The 17297-nt window shown below is 36.6% G+C and overlaps 1 protein-coding gene across 1 annotated transcript in view; it reads right to left on the reverse strand.

Moving 5' to 3' along the window:
• Positions 1–1681: 1681 nt before the first annotated feature.
• LOC306886642 (MAM domain-containing glycosylphosphatidylinositol anchor protein 2-like) overlaps positions 1682–17297 on the reverse strand; it is a gene marked incomplete at both ends in the record, with an annotated part of 162396 nt that continues 146780 nt past the window's right edge. The window contains 6 exons of the mRNA XM_079443931.1: positions 1682–1770; positions 8581–8683; positions 8899–9029; positions 11978–12142; positions 13834–13989; positions 15043–15063. Coding sequence (XP_079300057.1) covers positions 1682–1770; positions 8581–8683; positions 8899–9029; positions 11978–12142; positions 13834–13989; positions 15043–15063 — 665 coding nt within the window. The remainder of the gene's footprint in view (positions 1771–8580; positions 8684–8898; positions 9030–11977; positions 12143–13833; positions 13990–15042; positions 15064–17297) is intronic.

The raw sequence follows: 17297 nt of genomic DNA on the forward strand, positions 1-17297 counted from the left end.
CTTAGCGAACGGCTATCTTTACGCACCTAAAGAAAACAACTGCAAGCGGACACAGTCTGGCATTCGGATCCACACTAGCAGCAGGTACAGCGTGATGTTAAACAGTACTCTACAGCTGTTGTTTAGCAGAGCCGCACTGAAATGAAAGGTCAACTCAATGATTCTCAGTGAGAGACGGTGTTCGTTGTGTCAGCTGCGTGATGAGCTGTTAATATCGATTCAGATGAGTGTGGCAACACACCTTAAGGCCAATTCACACCGCACAGACAAACGCCAACAAACACCAACAAACAAGTTGGCTCCAGTTGGCTGTTGGATTTACAATTTTATTAAAAATAACTGCCCCAACAAACACCAACAAACTTTGAGTCACAGAGAGTCAAGTAACTCCGTGTCTACACCAGACGTGTCGCATCGCGCTGCATCCAGTGTAGACAGCGTCACTGATTATAATCATTAGAACCTCTCTTGTATTTTGTCGCATCGCACCGCGCCGCTCGCGTCTGGTGTAGATGGTGTAAGTCTGATTGGGAACGAAACTGATGATCCTGTAACCACAATCAAAATGTTACTGTTATTAATGTCTTTGCGTGTCATTCTTCACCCTGAAAAGACGGCAAATAAAACAAAAGAGGCCATAGGTGAAGCACGCTTTAAGTGAAATATGCGCATCGTCATGGAAACGGTTCGTGGCCACGTCAGAGTTTGTTGTAGTTTGTAGGAAAATCCTTTCACATTGCTCAGACATTCCACGACCCAACAAACGCCGATTAAGCATGTTCAGTCGGGTGAAAACAAACTCCAACCAACGCCAACAGGGATAGCACACTGATCCAACAAACTCCAACAGACTAGTTTGTTGGAGTTTGTCTGTGCGGTGTGAATTGGCCTTAATAGACCAAAACAGGTAGAGTAAGAATGCAACACATAATGCCCAGAACAGGCAACGTCTATTAAACTCAATCAGTTAAAGCACAAAGGACGAGTACATGAACGTCCCATCTGTCTGAAAACAAACTTTACATTTAGATTGTATTCCCCAAACACCCTTTAAAACAACACACATTTGTGAAGCCCTGATGTTCACGTCAAACCGACAACATCAGAGTACAAGTACCTACAAAAAGTGCGACTGTATTTGACATATCTCTATTTTCAGACATAAAAAAAACGAAAACTTTTTTTTGTTGTTGTTCAAACGATCATTCATTTTTGATACCGTCACTGTTTTTTTTCCTTCTCGGAAGCTTCCTTCACGTGGTTCAGGATTACGTATTGTGACATAATGAGGTCTTTGATGACAGCAGACGTTTAACAAAGCAAAAGGCATGTAGTGATGGAAACACACGTTATGTCTTTGTGCTTTGAAAGATTCCCCTATTAAGTCTCTCAAGCATCCTCCTGCTGTAACCATCCATCCACCTGTTCTCTGTTCTTTATAACACTGACAACAGTAATGGGCTTTTTCACAAGCTCTGGAGTGGACTCCGGTGTAATACTCATGTCAACGTGTTAGCCAGCTTTAGATTCCCTCCCTGGCTTCCTCTTCATTCACACCGATCTAAAACCTACGTTCCTTTTGTGTAGACGGGATGAATCTTTGGTTGTTTTGTTCAGGCAGTCCGAGTCAGCCAAAATCTCTGTGAATGCCAAATCAGGGTTCCACCTCCATGTGATGAGGTCACCTTCGAAGGCCAACCAAGACCAAAAGTAAAGTGAGCCAGAGCTGCCATATATGTACTGCAGCGCGAGAAGCCAGGGATCTTATATCTGAGGAAATAAAGACAAGAACAAATGCAGTTACTGATGTGAACAAATATTCATTTCTCAGTTCTGTGTAAATAATTCAGAGATGAACTATTCTTCTGTCTTTTAGAAGTTTAATGAGGTTTGTCTATGGTCTGTATCTCTGGAACATCTTTTTTTGCAACGTGCTACGCTTTAATTCAAAAGAGAGCGAAAAAAATGAATTGTAAACTTTTGCTGTGAGTCATATAAAGAGTCGTTCAAGCTGCTGCATTATCTTGTTATGGATAAGAAAAATATAAAAAAGCGTAGATAATACAGTTCATGTTACGTTGGCTTTGATCCTACACAGAAGTTTCTTACCCCGGTCGTGTGTTCTTGTGATTCATTTATTTAGACTAAACAGGTATTCAGCAAATTCTGTGTTTTTTGGAAAGATTTTAGTACTTCGATTCAACAGGAATGCTGAATAAACTGATCAAAAGTAGCAGTGAAGACATTCATCAAGTTGCAAAAGATTTCAAATAAAAGCTGTTCTTTTCAACTTTCAATTTATCAAAGAAACCTCAAAGAATTTCTGAAGGATCATGTGACATTGAAGACTGGAGTAATGGCTGCTGAAAATTCAGCTTTTACACCTTAAGACATTAAAAGAGAAAACAAGTTATTTTAAATTGTAATAATGTTTCAGTTTCACTGTTTTGATCAAATAAATGCAGCCTTGGCGAGCATAAGAGACCATTAAAAAATCCTAATGATCCCAAATTTTTAAACTGTAGTATAGCTATTTTTTTCATAGCTTGATAAATATTAATAAATTACATGTATTAATTTAATCATTTAAATCATTAAAAATGAAATAATTTTGGCAAGATGGCCGCCGGGTGCAGGGGTGGTTTGTTAGGCTCCACACTTGCCCCTTTGTTTAACCTTTTTCTACAATCATTTTTGATCTCATTTGGTATTTTTCAACAATTTCTCATCAACACTAAAGAAATCTTCGGCCAAGGATAGATTTTAAATGTTGGAAAGAGGGATAATGAGTCTTGCTGCATATGGCTTCTCTGTTTGTGGTTCCTGATAAGTCCATGTGGTTTTGCTGTCAGTGCTACTGGAAATGAAACACAGATTACATCTGTTAAACTCATGCCCATGGTTGATAGACCCAAACTGAACTTCTTCAGCCAAGGATACCACATTATTTATCTGCTGGCAATATAATCATCATCAAGGAAAAGAAAGTTATCAGCATGTCAAGAGAAGCAAATGGTATGGTCCAAAGGTTCTACTGATTCTTCTCCTGCTCAGCGGTGATATACAGATGAACCCAGGACCATCAACAAACCAACATATAACTGAACCAGTAATACCCCTTTTCCATCAAGGCAGTTCCAGTGCTGGTTCGGAGCCAGAGCCTAGTTTCAAATCGGTTCTGTGTTTTTCGACACCCAAAGCACCAGCTCCGAACCAGGAAAAGCGGTTGGTAAGTAGCACCAAAACATTGCTGGGCTAGAAGGAAGAACCGCCTTTGCGTCAGGGCCTGGGGTTACCGTCACCAACAAGACGAACAGAAACTTTAGACCGCCATATTTGAAATAGCAGCTAAACTGTGTTTGGATGCCGATGTAGGTTCGCAAAGCCATTGTTGATAGTTTGTTTAGGCTTGTTCAGGATGGATCAGCGCTGCGCAGACCGATTGGTGCGAGGCATCGGGGTGCTGCGGGAGCGACTGGAAAGCAGACGGCGCTTTATGCTTTTGGGTCGCTCTCGCAGTGCTTTAGTGTGTTGTGTGCTGATCGATCGATCGGTCTGCGTGGGGCTGATGCACCTCGATCAAGCCTGTTGTGCCGCGCTAGTGAACCGAAACATGAAACGTGTTTTGACGTAAGACTTGGCAATGTATTTGCTCTCTAGCCTGTGGAAAAGCAACCGGTTCTTCAAGGGCTCGCCAGTTGAACCAACTATTATTTATTATTATTATTTAGTCATTTAGCAGACGCTTTTATCCAAAGCGACTTTCAAATGAGGACAACAGAAGCAATCAATTGTAGTATTAAAACAACTAAAAACAGATCCAAAACTAAAAGCTAAAACTTTATAAATACTACCTATACACATTTTAAAAATAAAGAAATTAAATAAAAATTACAAATGAATACAACAAAATTTTAAAACTTAAAATTTAAATGAAATACAAAAATTAAAGGTAATTTTTTTTTTAAATGTTAAAGATTAAATATTAAAGAACAAAAGGTATAAGAGTAAAATAATGATTCTAACATAACACTAAGCCAAACACCCCCCCCAAAAAAAACCCCGACCAACTATATATATGTATATGTACAGCCACACACACATACATACATGCATATATATACATACACATTTATAAATTCTATATATATATATATATATATATATATATATATATTAATTTCCATTTAGTTTGTTGAAGTATTAAAATAAGTCAAATTAAATAAAACTAAAACTTACTAAAAGACCTATACAGACATAATAAATTCAGACAATATTTAACTAAAATTAAAATAGAAAACAAATACAAATCACGACAGTATAGTTTATCAGTAATCCTAAGAAATAACACTGCCAAACACACATGCTAAAAACAACAACTTACTAACACATAGTAAGAAATGGTTATAAAAACTGAATCAGAAGTGAAACAAGTAGTAGAAAAGAGGAGACATAAACAGTGATACATATATCCTTTGCCGGTGTCCCTGCCCGGTGGAGTCGCACGGTAGAGTCGATGGTCTTTACACTCTTCGGTCATCACACGAGGAGGACCTCAATACTAATTGAATTTAGCTGAACATACTTTCCTTATTTTTCCACAACAAATGGCCAAGCAAGCGCAGACACTGACAAGATAGATGAGACAGAACGAGACCAAATCGTGATATCAGCACGTCTCCACACAGAACTAAGAACCGGCTATAGCACTGGCTCTGAACTAGCACTTGGTTCCAGCTGGTGGAAAGGGGGTATAAGTGGATTTACTGAATGTAATCCAAGCTGGAGTGTGAACTGTGGAGCAGAGATCAGTGGACCTTTAGAGTGCAAGCTGGGAGATGTTGGGTGTTTGGCCAAACTACCCTTGGATATCTTACAGGATGTGCCCATGCTTGAAACATCAGAGCTCTGTAATAGTCATGTCCTTGATTCAGAGAGTTTTGGTGAGTTTAAACAGTACTGTAAACAGTATAATGTGTTGTCTGGAGTGAAGCAAACAAACAAACTACAGGTACTTTATGAAAACTCAAAAACAAAAGGAGCCATCAACCATGCTGCACAGAAACAGTTTAAATTATTTCAGACTGTGAACCATGCCAGAGTGATTTGGGATTTAAAACTCAAACCAAAGGGTATTTTAGAGGGTCACTTGAATATCCGAAGTATTTTATTAAAGAGGGATCAAGTTGAGCATCTGCTTATGAACTCAAACTTGGACTTTTTAGCATTGAGTGAAACTTGGTTGTCTACCAGTACACCAACATGCATGATTGATGTTCCTGGTTATAGTTGTTATAGAAAGGATAGACCATCACGAAGAGGAGGGGGAGTCATGATTTATATTAAGGATACTTTTAAATGTGCTGAGGTAAAACTAGATATTGCTGGATTAGAATGTTTGGCATTAAATGTTATAATGTCCCCAAAAATGAATTTTAATGTTGAGATTCTGTATAATCCACCCTCACATGATAATTCTTTTTATTATAATTTAGAAGTTTTTAAATTGTTAAATCTGAAACTGTTTTATTTGGAGATTTAAACATAAATTGGTTAGACAAACGTAGTAAGCAAAAACTGAAATCAATTACAGCAAAACATAAATTTAACCAGTCAATAAAAGGTCCAACAAGGATAACAAAAACAAGTAAAACTCTTATTGATCTGGCATTTACAAATAAACCTGAAAGGGTAATAAAAACATATAATCTTCTGACAGGTTTGTCCGACCATAACATGATCCTGGTTGTTAGAAAATGAACAAAGAAACGTTTGCAGAGTAATTTTCGTCAAACTTTTGAACCAGGAGTAGCAGGCATCCCTAAGAGTAAAATTACAAGATTTGAAAATGATATAAAATTATTAATTGGGATGATGCACTACAAACTGCGACCTGGACAAAAACTGTGAAATTGTCATGAGAACCACTGAAAAAATTATTCATAAGTATACACAACCGTTAAAATGTAGACAAAATCCCTACCATGGTTAAATTCAGATGTTCATCAACTAATGAAAAAGAGAGATATTGCTTTGTCCTTGCTTACAAAAACACAGACAGATATCCTAAGTTTTAAATCGTTAAGAAATAAAGTAGTTAGTGAAATGAGGAAGGCGAAAACTGCATATTTTGAGCAATTGATTGCAGAATCAGGAGGAAATAGCTCATCTCTTTGGAAGAGCATTAATAAACTTTCTAAACGAGAGAGCATACAAAGATAACCATTGTTGGAGCTGCACATAAATGGAAGACTAAGTACCGATAGCACTTAAATTGGCAATTAATTTAATAGATATTTTATCCAGTCTGTGGAAGAGCTTGCTATATGCTTTGAACCTAAAGTGAAGTGACATACTGCCAAGTATGGTGACCCATACTCGGAATTCGTGCTCTGCATTTAACCCATCTAAAGTGCACACACACAGCAGTGAACACACACACACCATGAACACACACCCGGAGCAGTGGGCAGCCATTTATGCTGCGGCGCCCGGGGAGCAGCTGTGGGTTTGGTGCCTTGCTCAAGGGCACCTCAGTCGTGGTATTGAGGGTGGAGAGAGCGCTGGACATTCACTCCCCCCACCTACAATCCCTGCCGGCCGGAGACTCGAAGCCGCAATCTTTGGATTACGAGTCTGACTCTCTAATCATTAGGCCACGACTTCCCCCAAATAGATACAATTACTTCAAAATGCAATAAATGACACATCCTCATACTTTTATATCTCTGAGGCTGATGAAGATAAGATATTTCAAATTATTAATCATTTGAATAATTCAAGGGCTAAGGATATATTTGGAATGGATACCGCATTTGTAAAAAAATATAGTGCTTGTTTGCTAAAGCCCTTGGTAAATTTGGTAAATTGATCTATTAGTAAAGTAAATTCCCCTCAAATTGGAAAACGTCTATTATAACCCCAATTTTTAAGGCAGGATCAGTTGATGAGGTTTAGAATTATAGATCAATTTCTATACTCCCTGCAATCTCTAAAATTTTGGAAAAGTTGATAGCTGAACAACTTATCAACTATTTAGAAAAACATGATCTACTTCACTCTAAACTGTTTGGTTTTAGGCCTAAGTATTCGACAGAAATGGCAAACTGCTTTCTCACTGAATTTATTAAGGGAGCTTTAGATAATGGCAATGTAGTAGGTGCAGTGTTTTTAGATCTCAAAAGGCATTTGATACTGTGAATCAGGAATTCTCCTACATTAAATTTGTTTAGCTTCTCTCAGCAGGCAATAAATTGGTTTAGATCATATTTAGAATCTTGATATCAGTGTGTTAAAATAAATAATTCAAGATCAGCTTTACGAAACAATGAGATGGGTCTCCCTCAAGGGTCAATTTTGGGTCCATTGTTGTTTTCCTTATATGTCAATGATTTACCAAATTGTTGCAAGCAAACTAAATGTCAGTTATATGCAGATGACACAGTAATTTATGTATCGGCACAGACTCCACACTTAGCTGCAGAAATATTAACAAATTAAATGACTGGTGTGTCACATTGGCTGCGTTTGTCCTTGAACTGTTCAAAAACTCAGTGTCAAAAGTCTCAATGTGTTTTTCAATTAGAAGGAAGGAAATGAGTGTTTTTATAATTAAGATCAATCAAAAGGCTATAGAGACAGTTAACAATTTTAAATATTTAGGTGTTATTTTAGATTCTCGTTTGAAATTTGATATGCATGTAAAGAGGCTGTGTAGAACAATGTTTTTACATGATTAGACCCTATATATCTCTAAAAGCAGCAAAGTTATACATGCATGCAATGGTCTTTTCGCATTTATCTTATTGTGTGACTGGAGTCAGGTTTCTCAACTGACTATCAAACCTGTTAGATCTCTATATAAACAAACACTGACAATTTTTGATAAGAAACCAAATAGATGGCATCATTGTAATATTTTACAAAAATATAGTTTGCTTAGTTTTTGAAAATTTTATAAATTTGTCTCTTATTAAAATGGTTTTTAAATGTGTAAATAATCTTGTTCCAGAAATTATATGCCAATTAATATCAAAACAGAGTAGTAAGGGGATCACTACAAGAGGTGCAACTAATCAGAATTGTAAAGAGAAAAACTAAATTTGCACAATCCACGTTTACAGTTCAAGGTACACTGCTTTGGAACAGCCTGCCAGCTGAACTGAAAATACAAACAGAGTTGAACATTTTTCAAAGAAATTTGAAAAAGTGGTTCAAACTAAAGCAGGTTTGTGAATACTGATGGTCGTGCACAGTCTCAGCTTTTTATTTATTTATTTATTTATTTATTTATTTTTTGGTTTTTGTGTGATTATTGTTTTGCTGTTGTTAAAAAAGCCTAACCAGGGACTGGGGCTGCAAATTAGCCTTTGGCTAGAAGCCTATATGTGAAACATCGGCTGCTTGAAATTGTTGCAATGTTATACTGTATTGTCCCTGTTAAGTAAACTAATAAATAAAAATAAATAAATAATCCATTAGTCCAGTAATAACAATTATAGTTTTTTCTATTTCATTGCAATAAACTTGAAAGCCATTGCTTAATTAATTGCTTTAAAAACTGTTGTTCAATATACTCACTACTACTGGGTGGGGGGTCTCGACACTCTCCTTCCTCTATGGTCACATCGTCTATAGCAATATCCCCTTCAATGCCAGAACCACGGATACCCTCCAAAACCATCTACAAATAAAGTCAAAAACATTTTCACTCCATAGTGGCTTTTCATTCATTTCGTTCTGAATGCATACACATTGAAATAAGTATATTAAATAATACATATTTGAATAATTAGGATAACAGTATCCATGTTGAATAATATAATATTATAGTATTATAACTTTTTAATATATAATCATTACTGTGTTTTATGCAAGAAAAAAGGCAGAAAGAGGCACCTGAAAAGAGGATGTGGGATTGATGTTAACTCTGGCTTGCCTCCAACGGTCTCCTTGGTTCCCACTCAGAGTCCACACAGATGTATCCTGACCCGTCTGGCTCTTCTGCCTCAAATACACATTTAATGTTCCTGGAAAAAGGCAGATGCACTCAGTGTCAGTAGAAGTCCTTATGCATAAAGTCCTTATGTCTTTTGAACCTTTCCTCTGTGTAACATAGCAACTGCAAGGTTCAGTGACCTTGAAGAGACCTAATCTCATCTTCATCTCCAGCAAAAATCAATCATAAAACTGTTCACAACACGACCACTGCTGTTGTTATATATATGGCACGTAATTGCTACACTCTAATTTTACGCTGATGAAAGGAAAAGTAGGAAGAAAATCTGTATTACTCTCTCAGATGTTTGGAATTCGGCCAAATGGTATGTTCATTTCCTTGTAAATGAGGAGACAATGAGACTAGTGCTACAGAGATGTGATGCTATTAATGCTAAAATAAGCTTTCTGGAGAAAAAAAAAAACCCTTTAACCAGAGTGGAACATTAAAACACACAAAAAAGCCTTGTTGCTACTTTGTTCTTCTTTAACGATGTAATTTTTTTTTTGCTCATTAAAACGTTTTACACATCAAGAAATGAATAGTACTTTTAAAAATGATATGTGGACTCATATCAGTACTCAAATAACTTTTGGAGTTTTCATGAACCACTAAACGGCTGACTGTAAATACTGCATTTATAGGATATCATCTGTAACTGATAACATTTGCATGATGCTGCATCCACACCACTAGGTGTCATGTAAGTCAAAGATGACTGGAATACTGGCTAGAGCAACATACATAAAAACTGGTTTTAAAAGCACTTCGGTGGGTTTTTATATCAAAACAGCCATCTAACCATGTTGTCTCGGTTCTCTGCTGTGCAGCCAGACACAAGATCTTGTTGGGCACATGGATTTATAACCCCAGATGCCCGATGAGACTACGTGTCAAAAGCCAGGAAGAGAACACCCTGGCGATTTGGAATTAGCCCCACGCTTTCTATTCTAAAAGCACACAGCTTTGTGAAGCAGAAAATTGCAGCTACAAGCTTGTCTGAGGGGCTGTGGAGGTCATCGCTACCTCAGAAGTGCAACTGCATGTCCAGCTCAACTGCAACAGCATAAAGTGAGCATGAAAAAAGGAATTATAGAAATGTATCCATAGAGCACAAATTGAGTTATTGGTCTAAATGATTTACAGCACTTACAGTCCACTAGAAACCTTTAATAGCAAGGTTTTCCATCCCAGAAAAGGCCAAAGTGCACACTGCAATGTTCTGACTAGCATGTTAACGCATAAATATGGCAATTCCTGCCTCGAAGTAAAAAATTAAAAATAAATAAAGAAAATAGTTTAATTGTGACAAAGTCACAATGAGATTTAAGAAATAAATTCGCAATTTTGATATCACTCAAATCTAAATTATAATCCAATTAAAATCCAGTTTTGAAGAAGAAATTGTGAGATTTAAAGTCAGAGCTATGAGAAATAAAGTAGCAACTGCAAGATAGATTTATATGGAAGCCTGTTTCCATCTAATAATGTCAAATGCAGAGGTGTAAAGAGTACCGGAAAACAGATACCTTACAGTGAATATCACCTCATTGCCAGATGCAGTCATATAAAACACCTGTGGTTCACAATTACTTGCTAAGAAGCTCACATTCACGTAAAGTAGCTTTGTTGACAAGGGCAAAATGCAAAAGATATAGTACTTTCAGTGCCCTGTACTTGGCAATATCACATCTTTTGTAGCAGAAATAAATTTCTTCAGAAAAGCTAGGTGCCATGCAAAATGTAATGTGTAACTGCAACACTCATTTAAAATGTAGTTGAGTAAAGAGTACAGATACTCATTCAAAAATGTAGTGAAGTAGAGAGTAAAAGTTGCTAATATCTTTGATACTCAGTAAAACTACAAAGTATCCGAAAAGATACTCAAGTACAGTAATTAGTTACATTTACTCCAATAGTTTACACCTCTGGTAAAATAGAATACATAGCAGGGGTGCTTCTCAATATCCCTCCTTGTTTCCTCACTCCTCCATCCTCCATCCTGTGACCTGGAAACTGATTGCGCTCAGGCATCTTGAAGGACATCTCAATTATCTAATTGCACCAAGAGGAGGCAAGGAACGAGGATACACAGGTATATCCTATGCGGAAGTCTTTTTCGTCAAAAAACCTGACGCACGTGTAAATTCTACTCCCCTTCTCATCTGTTGTAATAACTTATTTATTTTTGCAATTTAAATAAACCATTCATGTCATATATTTCAACCGGGCATCTTGCTTTATTAATATTTATTTTGATTGTCTTAAAAAATAAACTTTAACAACATAATTGCAGATCCATTTTGCACGGCTGATGTGCATGAAGTGACGCTAAAGGGAGCGAGGATATATCATTTCACTTGATTCAATTCCTCCGTCCTCGTGTCTTTTCTGTGCATCCTTCCATCACATCCTGAAGGGATGGAGCTAAGATGTGAGGAAAGGAAGCAAGGAAAGGAAACGAGGATGCACAAATAAGAATTGAGAAGGACTCCAGATGTACACAGGTGGAGCTGGGGAAGGTGGAGGGTTTCAGAGGAAATGTTCTAGTGAATGCTAATTTCTATTTAATTAGCTATTTCATTGGCTGCATATATAACATGAACCTATCAGCTTGTGCCAAGTAGTTTAGTGCTGTGAATATGATCAATTTGCATTAACGACCCACAAAACTTGCACCATCAAGAGTTTCATGACAGAACTTGGCATTTAGACATATCTTTTTTCATCTTGAAATCTAAAAAGTGAGAATGTTCTTGTATCTGCCTGACACTGACTGTGTTGCTGACTGACCAGGTCATCAAGCTCTCATTTGAGAAGTAGAGCTGTGATGTCAAACAGACTGTAGTTGTAGAGGTTATAGCTGGCTGCACATCAACACTAATTAGAAGGCACTATTAAAACAAATCATTTGCATACATTCCCCTCAGTTGATCACATCAGGACTCTTTATGATGTACTTTGCTAACAGTAACCTACCTATATGTTTCCCATACATGTGGTAGTAGAAGCTGAAGCAGTATGTTGGGTTGGTGGCCACATTCCCGTAGGGGTTTTTAGGGGCAATGTTGAAGGATGGAGTCAAAAGTCGTGCTTTGTCTCCCTCCAGACGTGGTCGTGAGGTCTCAATGTACATGTAGAAACCTGTACAAAGTGCACAAGTAAAAATGCACTGATCATGGTAGCTCTCACATTACTGTTTAAAATTTTGGGGTCGGTAAGAATTTTAATGTTTTTGAAAGTCTCTCATGCTCTCCAAGGCTGCATTTATGTAAAAAATATTGTAAAAACAGGAATATTGTGGAATATTTTTACAATTGAAAATAACTGCTTTCTATTTTAATGTTTTAAAATGTAAATTATTCCTGTAATGGCAAAACACTTTTGATCTATTTAATGCATCCTTCCTGAAAAAAATAAATAAATTAAAAAAGGTGTCCCTGTTGAAAAAAACAGCATATGCTGGTTAGGTATGTTTTGAAGCATGGGAGCTGGTATGAGCTGGTTTAAGCTGGTCCTGAGCTGGTTATGAGCTGGTTTAAGCGGATCGTGTGCTGGTCCTAAGCTGGTCCTATGCAACTAGCTCCTACTCAGGACCAGCTTAAACCAGCTAATGTCCAGCTAAGGATAAATAATCAATAGGATCTCAGTGACTTTATAGCACAGGACAAATGATTTTCCAATTCACATTTCTCATCGCCTTTTAAAAGACAGATTTAGTTCTTTTCATGTCAGGTTACAGTGACTTAAGGTGCTATTGAGCGGAGTATTTTTTTCCCCATGATTCATGCCCTGGAACATCCATTCATTGAAGTGCTTCATGAATTAAGTCCTAAAACCCAGAAATAAGCTTTAAAAAAGGCAGTTGCTATCAAGTGGCTAAATGAGACAACAGAGATTGTAAGGGACATTAAACATCATGACGCCAACAAACCAAACTCATATACTCACGAGTTCATGTTAACTGCCTCATTGTGGTTATACTTTTTCTAATTTATTTATTTACTTTCTAATTTGTAGATTTAAAGAGTTGTCAGAAGTTTAATGGAGGAGATATTGCTTGAAGTCATGCTACTTTTGTCTGGTTCTTTTATAGCCTAACATTAGCTTTTTACTTCTGGCGATTGTATTTAGGCTTATTTATTTAAGATCGTCTTGATGAACAAAACATGTAACAATCACAAACATTGTTGATCATTTTCTGCAATAATCCAAAAGCAAAAAATCCTACTGGCTTTTTGTTGTGTGACGCTAACTTCTGGGAAAGCTCACAAAAATGACGTCATCCCTGCAGCACTCTCTATATAAAACCCACATCAATATACAGATTGAATAAGCGCCATACCATTTTTTTTCTCCTGAACTTATGACTTGGATTTTCAAGTTTCCACTACTTTACCAAAGTACTAGACAACCTGATTGCATTAGTGATGTGTTGACCCAAAGAAATGATCCAGTTGCACACCGGCGCTATCATGAACCGATGTCAAGTTTAATGACTGACACCATTTCTCTGAAAGTGCAGCTAATGGAACCCACTGAGCATCTTCCCCTAAACAGCGTCCAATCAAAAGCCAGCCCATGTTCTCCTTTAGCTACATGAGAAATTGAAAGTGCCTTTGGACGCTAATGCTATTAGCCCCTCTCTACAAGTCACAAGCCTTCACTTTGCTGATCATATATCCATTTATGCAACATCCACCCACATTGATGAATGACAATTATTTGTGAATATTTAATTATGTGACGTAAGATAGTGGTGTAGTTCTAAATCTACATATTTAAATTTAACTTACAGATTTGATTTAATATTGAGTGGCACATGTGCCGTATACCTTGTTTAGAGCCGGTGCGGTCGCTGCTGGGCCCAGTGTTGGGTGTATATTTAGTGTCCCTGGTGGCAGCACTATGCCTCGTCCAATCAAACTCTTCGGTTTTATCTTGGATGAACATACAGATGGTGTCCTCTTCAAAGCCGCAGTGAAACTTACCTATGAATGATTCAGCAGAAAAACAGCAGAATGAAGAGTGTGCAGAAAGAGCATATAACAAAGCTATACATAAATGAGTTTTTGGATGTTTTGTCAGATAATTGAAACATACAGCGTCAATGCATGGAGAGGATGTAAGACTGTATTTATCATCTTAAACATTCTTGAAATAAGTCAACCTTCTTTCTATGTTTCAATCATTTACTGTGCATGTGTACAATATGTCTGACCATTAAAATCCACACAGATGAAATGGACTGAAATTAAATGTTGAAATTTGATGCATCATTTCTCTGTGTTAAATTATTCTTTCTTATTATAAAACACAATGATAGGATAGGAGTTTAAAGCATTTTCAAAGATCTATAATTAGTAAAAGTAATTCATACATATACTGTTGATCAATAGTTTGGTGCCCGTAATTTTTTTTTAATCAAAATTAATAATTCCTTTATTGAGCAAGGATGCACTAAGTAGATAAAAAGCAACAAATACATTTACTTTTTTACAAAATGCTATACTTTTGATATTTCTATTCATCAAAGAATCCCCCCCCCCAAAAAAAAAAAAAAAAAAAAATGCCGTATCACGGTTTCCACAAAAATATTAAGCAGCACAACTGCTTTCAGCATGATAATGATAATAATAAGAAATATTACTTGTGCACCAAATCGGGATATTAAAATTATTTCTGAAAGAACCATCTGCCATCACAAGAAATAAATGACATTTTAAAATATTAAAATAGAAAAAAAATTAAAATTGTAAACATATTTCTGTTTTTGATCTATTAAACACAGTCTCAGAGAACCTAATTCTTTCAAAAATGAAAACATCTTACAGACCCACAACTTTTGAACGTTAGTGTATGTATGCTAGAATCATACATATAAATGTTAATGATTCTGATATCATGTTCAACATTTACTGATGCTTAACACCAAAAGTCAAAGGCTATATTTCTTCAATTGCTTACTGCTCTTTTTTGCCGATCAATAAAAATAAACAAATAAATAAAATAAAATATATATAGAGTATGTAAAAAATACTCACTCCAACGAGGATTCACCGGTTCTGTAAAACAGAAAAGAGAAGAGGTTATGCATTTGAAACCCGAGCTGTGAAAGGCTTCTAGTACATAGTTGATTAATAAACCATTATAAACAACAGCAGGGGACTCGGAGAGGGGAGCATGGCGCTTGCCCTTGGAGAGAAGTGTTTAGAAAGTGCTTTGGGCATCATTACCATGTATCACACAGTTAGAGAGGGGAAATGAAATAGCGTGTCAGTGCAAGAGGGGGTGTTTGTGTGGGGAGAGGTCGCTATGGGGCTGTGCAATGCTCAGGTGAACCTTAAAGACCTGTATCTCTCTTCATTCCATTCACAAGCAGCCTATCTGAGCGCGGCAGAAAGCCGTGTGCTTCCAGGCAGCCTCAATGGGAGCTAAGGTGCATTGTGGAAGAAAGGTTTCAGAGGGCATGTGTGGAAAAGATAGTGAGAATGAAACCGATCCCTATTTCAACCAACTTAGCTCAGTACCTTAATAGAATACAAAAAACTCTGCGCAATCCTGTTTAAGTCGGAAAACGTGTTTGGATCCTCCAAGAGCAGTGATAACGCTAAGCTGTGAATTTCTATGTAGGAAAAAAATCAATGGTCATCCTCTCAGATGATGTTTGAAAACATAATATCTCTAACTTCGGCAGAAGAATTTTAAGAAATACATCAATATGTGTCTCTCAAATTGACTTTCCAGCAGTAAAATGAGTACAGTGCGACAGTCGCTTTCTGGGACGGAAAAGTGGCATCGGTTCTGGCATTTGATCAGGCTCCTATAATGAGAAAGATTAGCACGACAGCGTTCAAACACAGCAGATGTTCACAAGGGGTTGTCTGTGTAAATGTCTGCTTTGTGAACTGCAGGGGGAACAGCTCCACACGATATTGATGATACAAATGAAAAAGTTAAAAGTTGACAGGAGGGGGAAAGAAGGGGAAATTAATTAGCAAATGTCTGTCTACATACATAGAATTTATAAATGAATGAATGAGTGAATGATGGGAAGTGACATGGGAATTGCAGCCTTAAGGGGAACAGAGGATTTTGTCAAGGAAGACAAAATGTTAGTGAGTCTTTCCTTGAAACAGATGCCTTTTCTGTTTTGGAGGTGATTTTTGAAGCATCTCGAGCTCAATTTATAAAAATTCATTTGTTTGGACATTAAGAGAAAGAGGGATGAAACGGGGTGGAACATTTCAAACCAATATGGCTGCTGCTCTCCCTGTTATCAAGGTTATTTCCTTGGCTCATTACCATTCAAGAGTCAATAATATGAATTACTAGTAAAAAAAATAAAAAAATAAAAAACTTTATTTAAAATAAATGATTTAAAAAAATATATATAACATCAAAATAACATCAGCTTAAATTGAATTAATGTTCACTTTTTTGAGACAAATACGTAGTGTGACAGGACACATTCACAGACACAGATGAATTATCTTGTTTTTAATTGAATTACTGTGATTTTTACTTATAAAAGTAATTGATCTAATGTGAATGGGAAAGCCAATATACACTTTATCATGTAAAATAATACATTTTAAAAATATATTAAATGTGTCTGGCTATATATACAGCAATGAACATGCTAAAATGCTTCTAAAAGCACTTATGAAAGTACATTAATTATAGAGTAAAAAAAATAATTACAATGCTGGATAATATACCTAAAAATGAACAAGATTTAACAGGATTCTTATTAATAGAATAAAAATAGAATTTAGGTTGAATTAATGCTTAAGGTCGCAAAACATTTAACAGCAGATGACTGTTAAAATATGGCACAATCACATGCGAACACAAATCACATTTAATGTTAACTATTCAAGACTAGCTGTTTTTTCCCATTGCGAAATCGTAATTTAGAAGCTAATTATTCCATAAAGGTTACAGTTCCCTTCTTGTAAACCACCCAGCTGTTTCTAAATGGCGTAAGGAGGAGAGGCCTGCTTTGGTTAAACCAAACAGATGTTGCATATTTGGAAACACGCGCCCGTATTAACACACTCTCTAAATTGATGGGCTCCATGTTCTCTCCTTTTGTCTTTCTCTCTCCCTGTATCCCCGTAAAAGTACAATTAGAGTTATTGGAGCAGGAGGCAAAAGCAAAACGTCAACATCATTAAACACACAAGCAATTAGACCCAGTATATCTCCCACTCAGAGAGGATTCACTACTGTCCTACTCAGAGGTAAGCTTTAAGGTAAAATCCAACCATATTCAAGCCTTGAACAAGTCAGATAA

The sequence above is a fragment of the Barbus barbus genome (assembly GCF_936440315.1).
Source record: "Barbus barbus genome assembly, chromosome: 20".
Classification (NCBI taxonomy): Eukaryota; Metazoa; Chordata; class Actinopteri; order Cypriniformes; family Cyprinidae; genus Barbus; species Barbus barbus.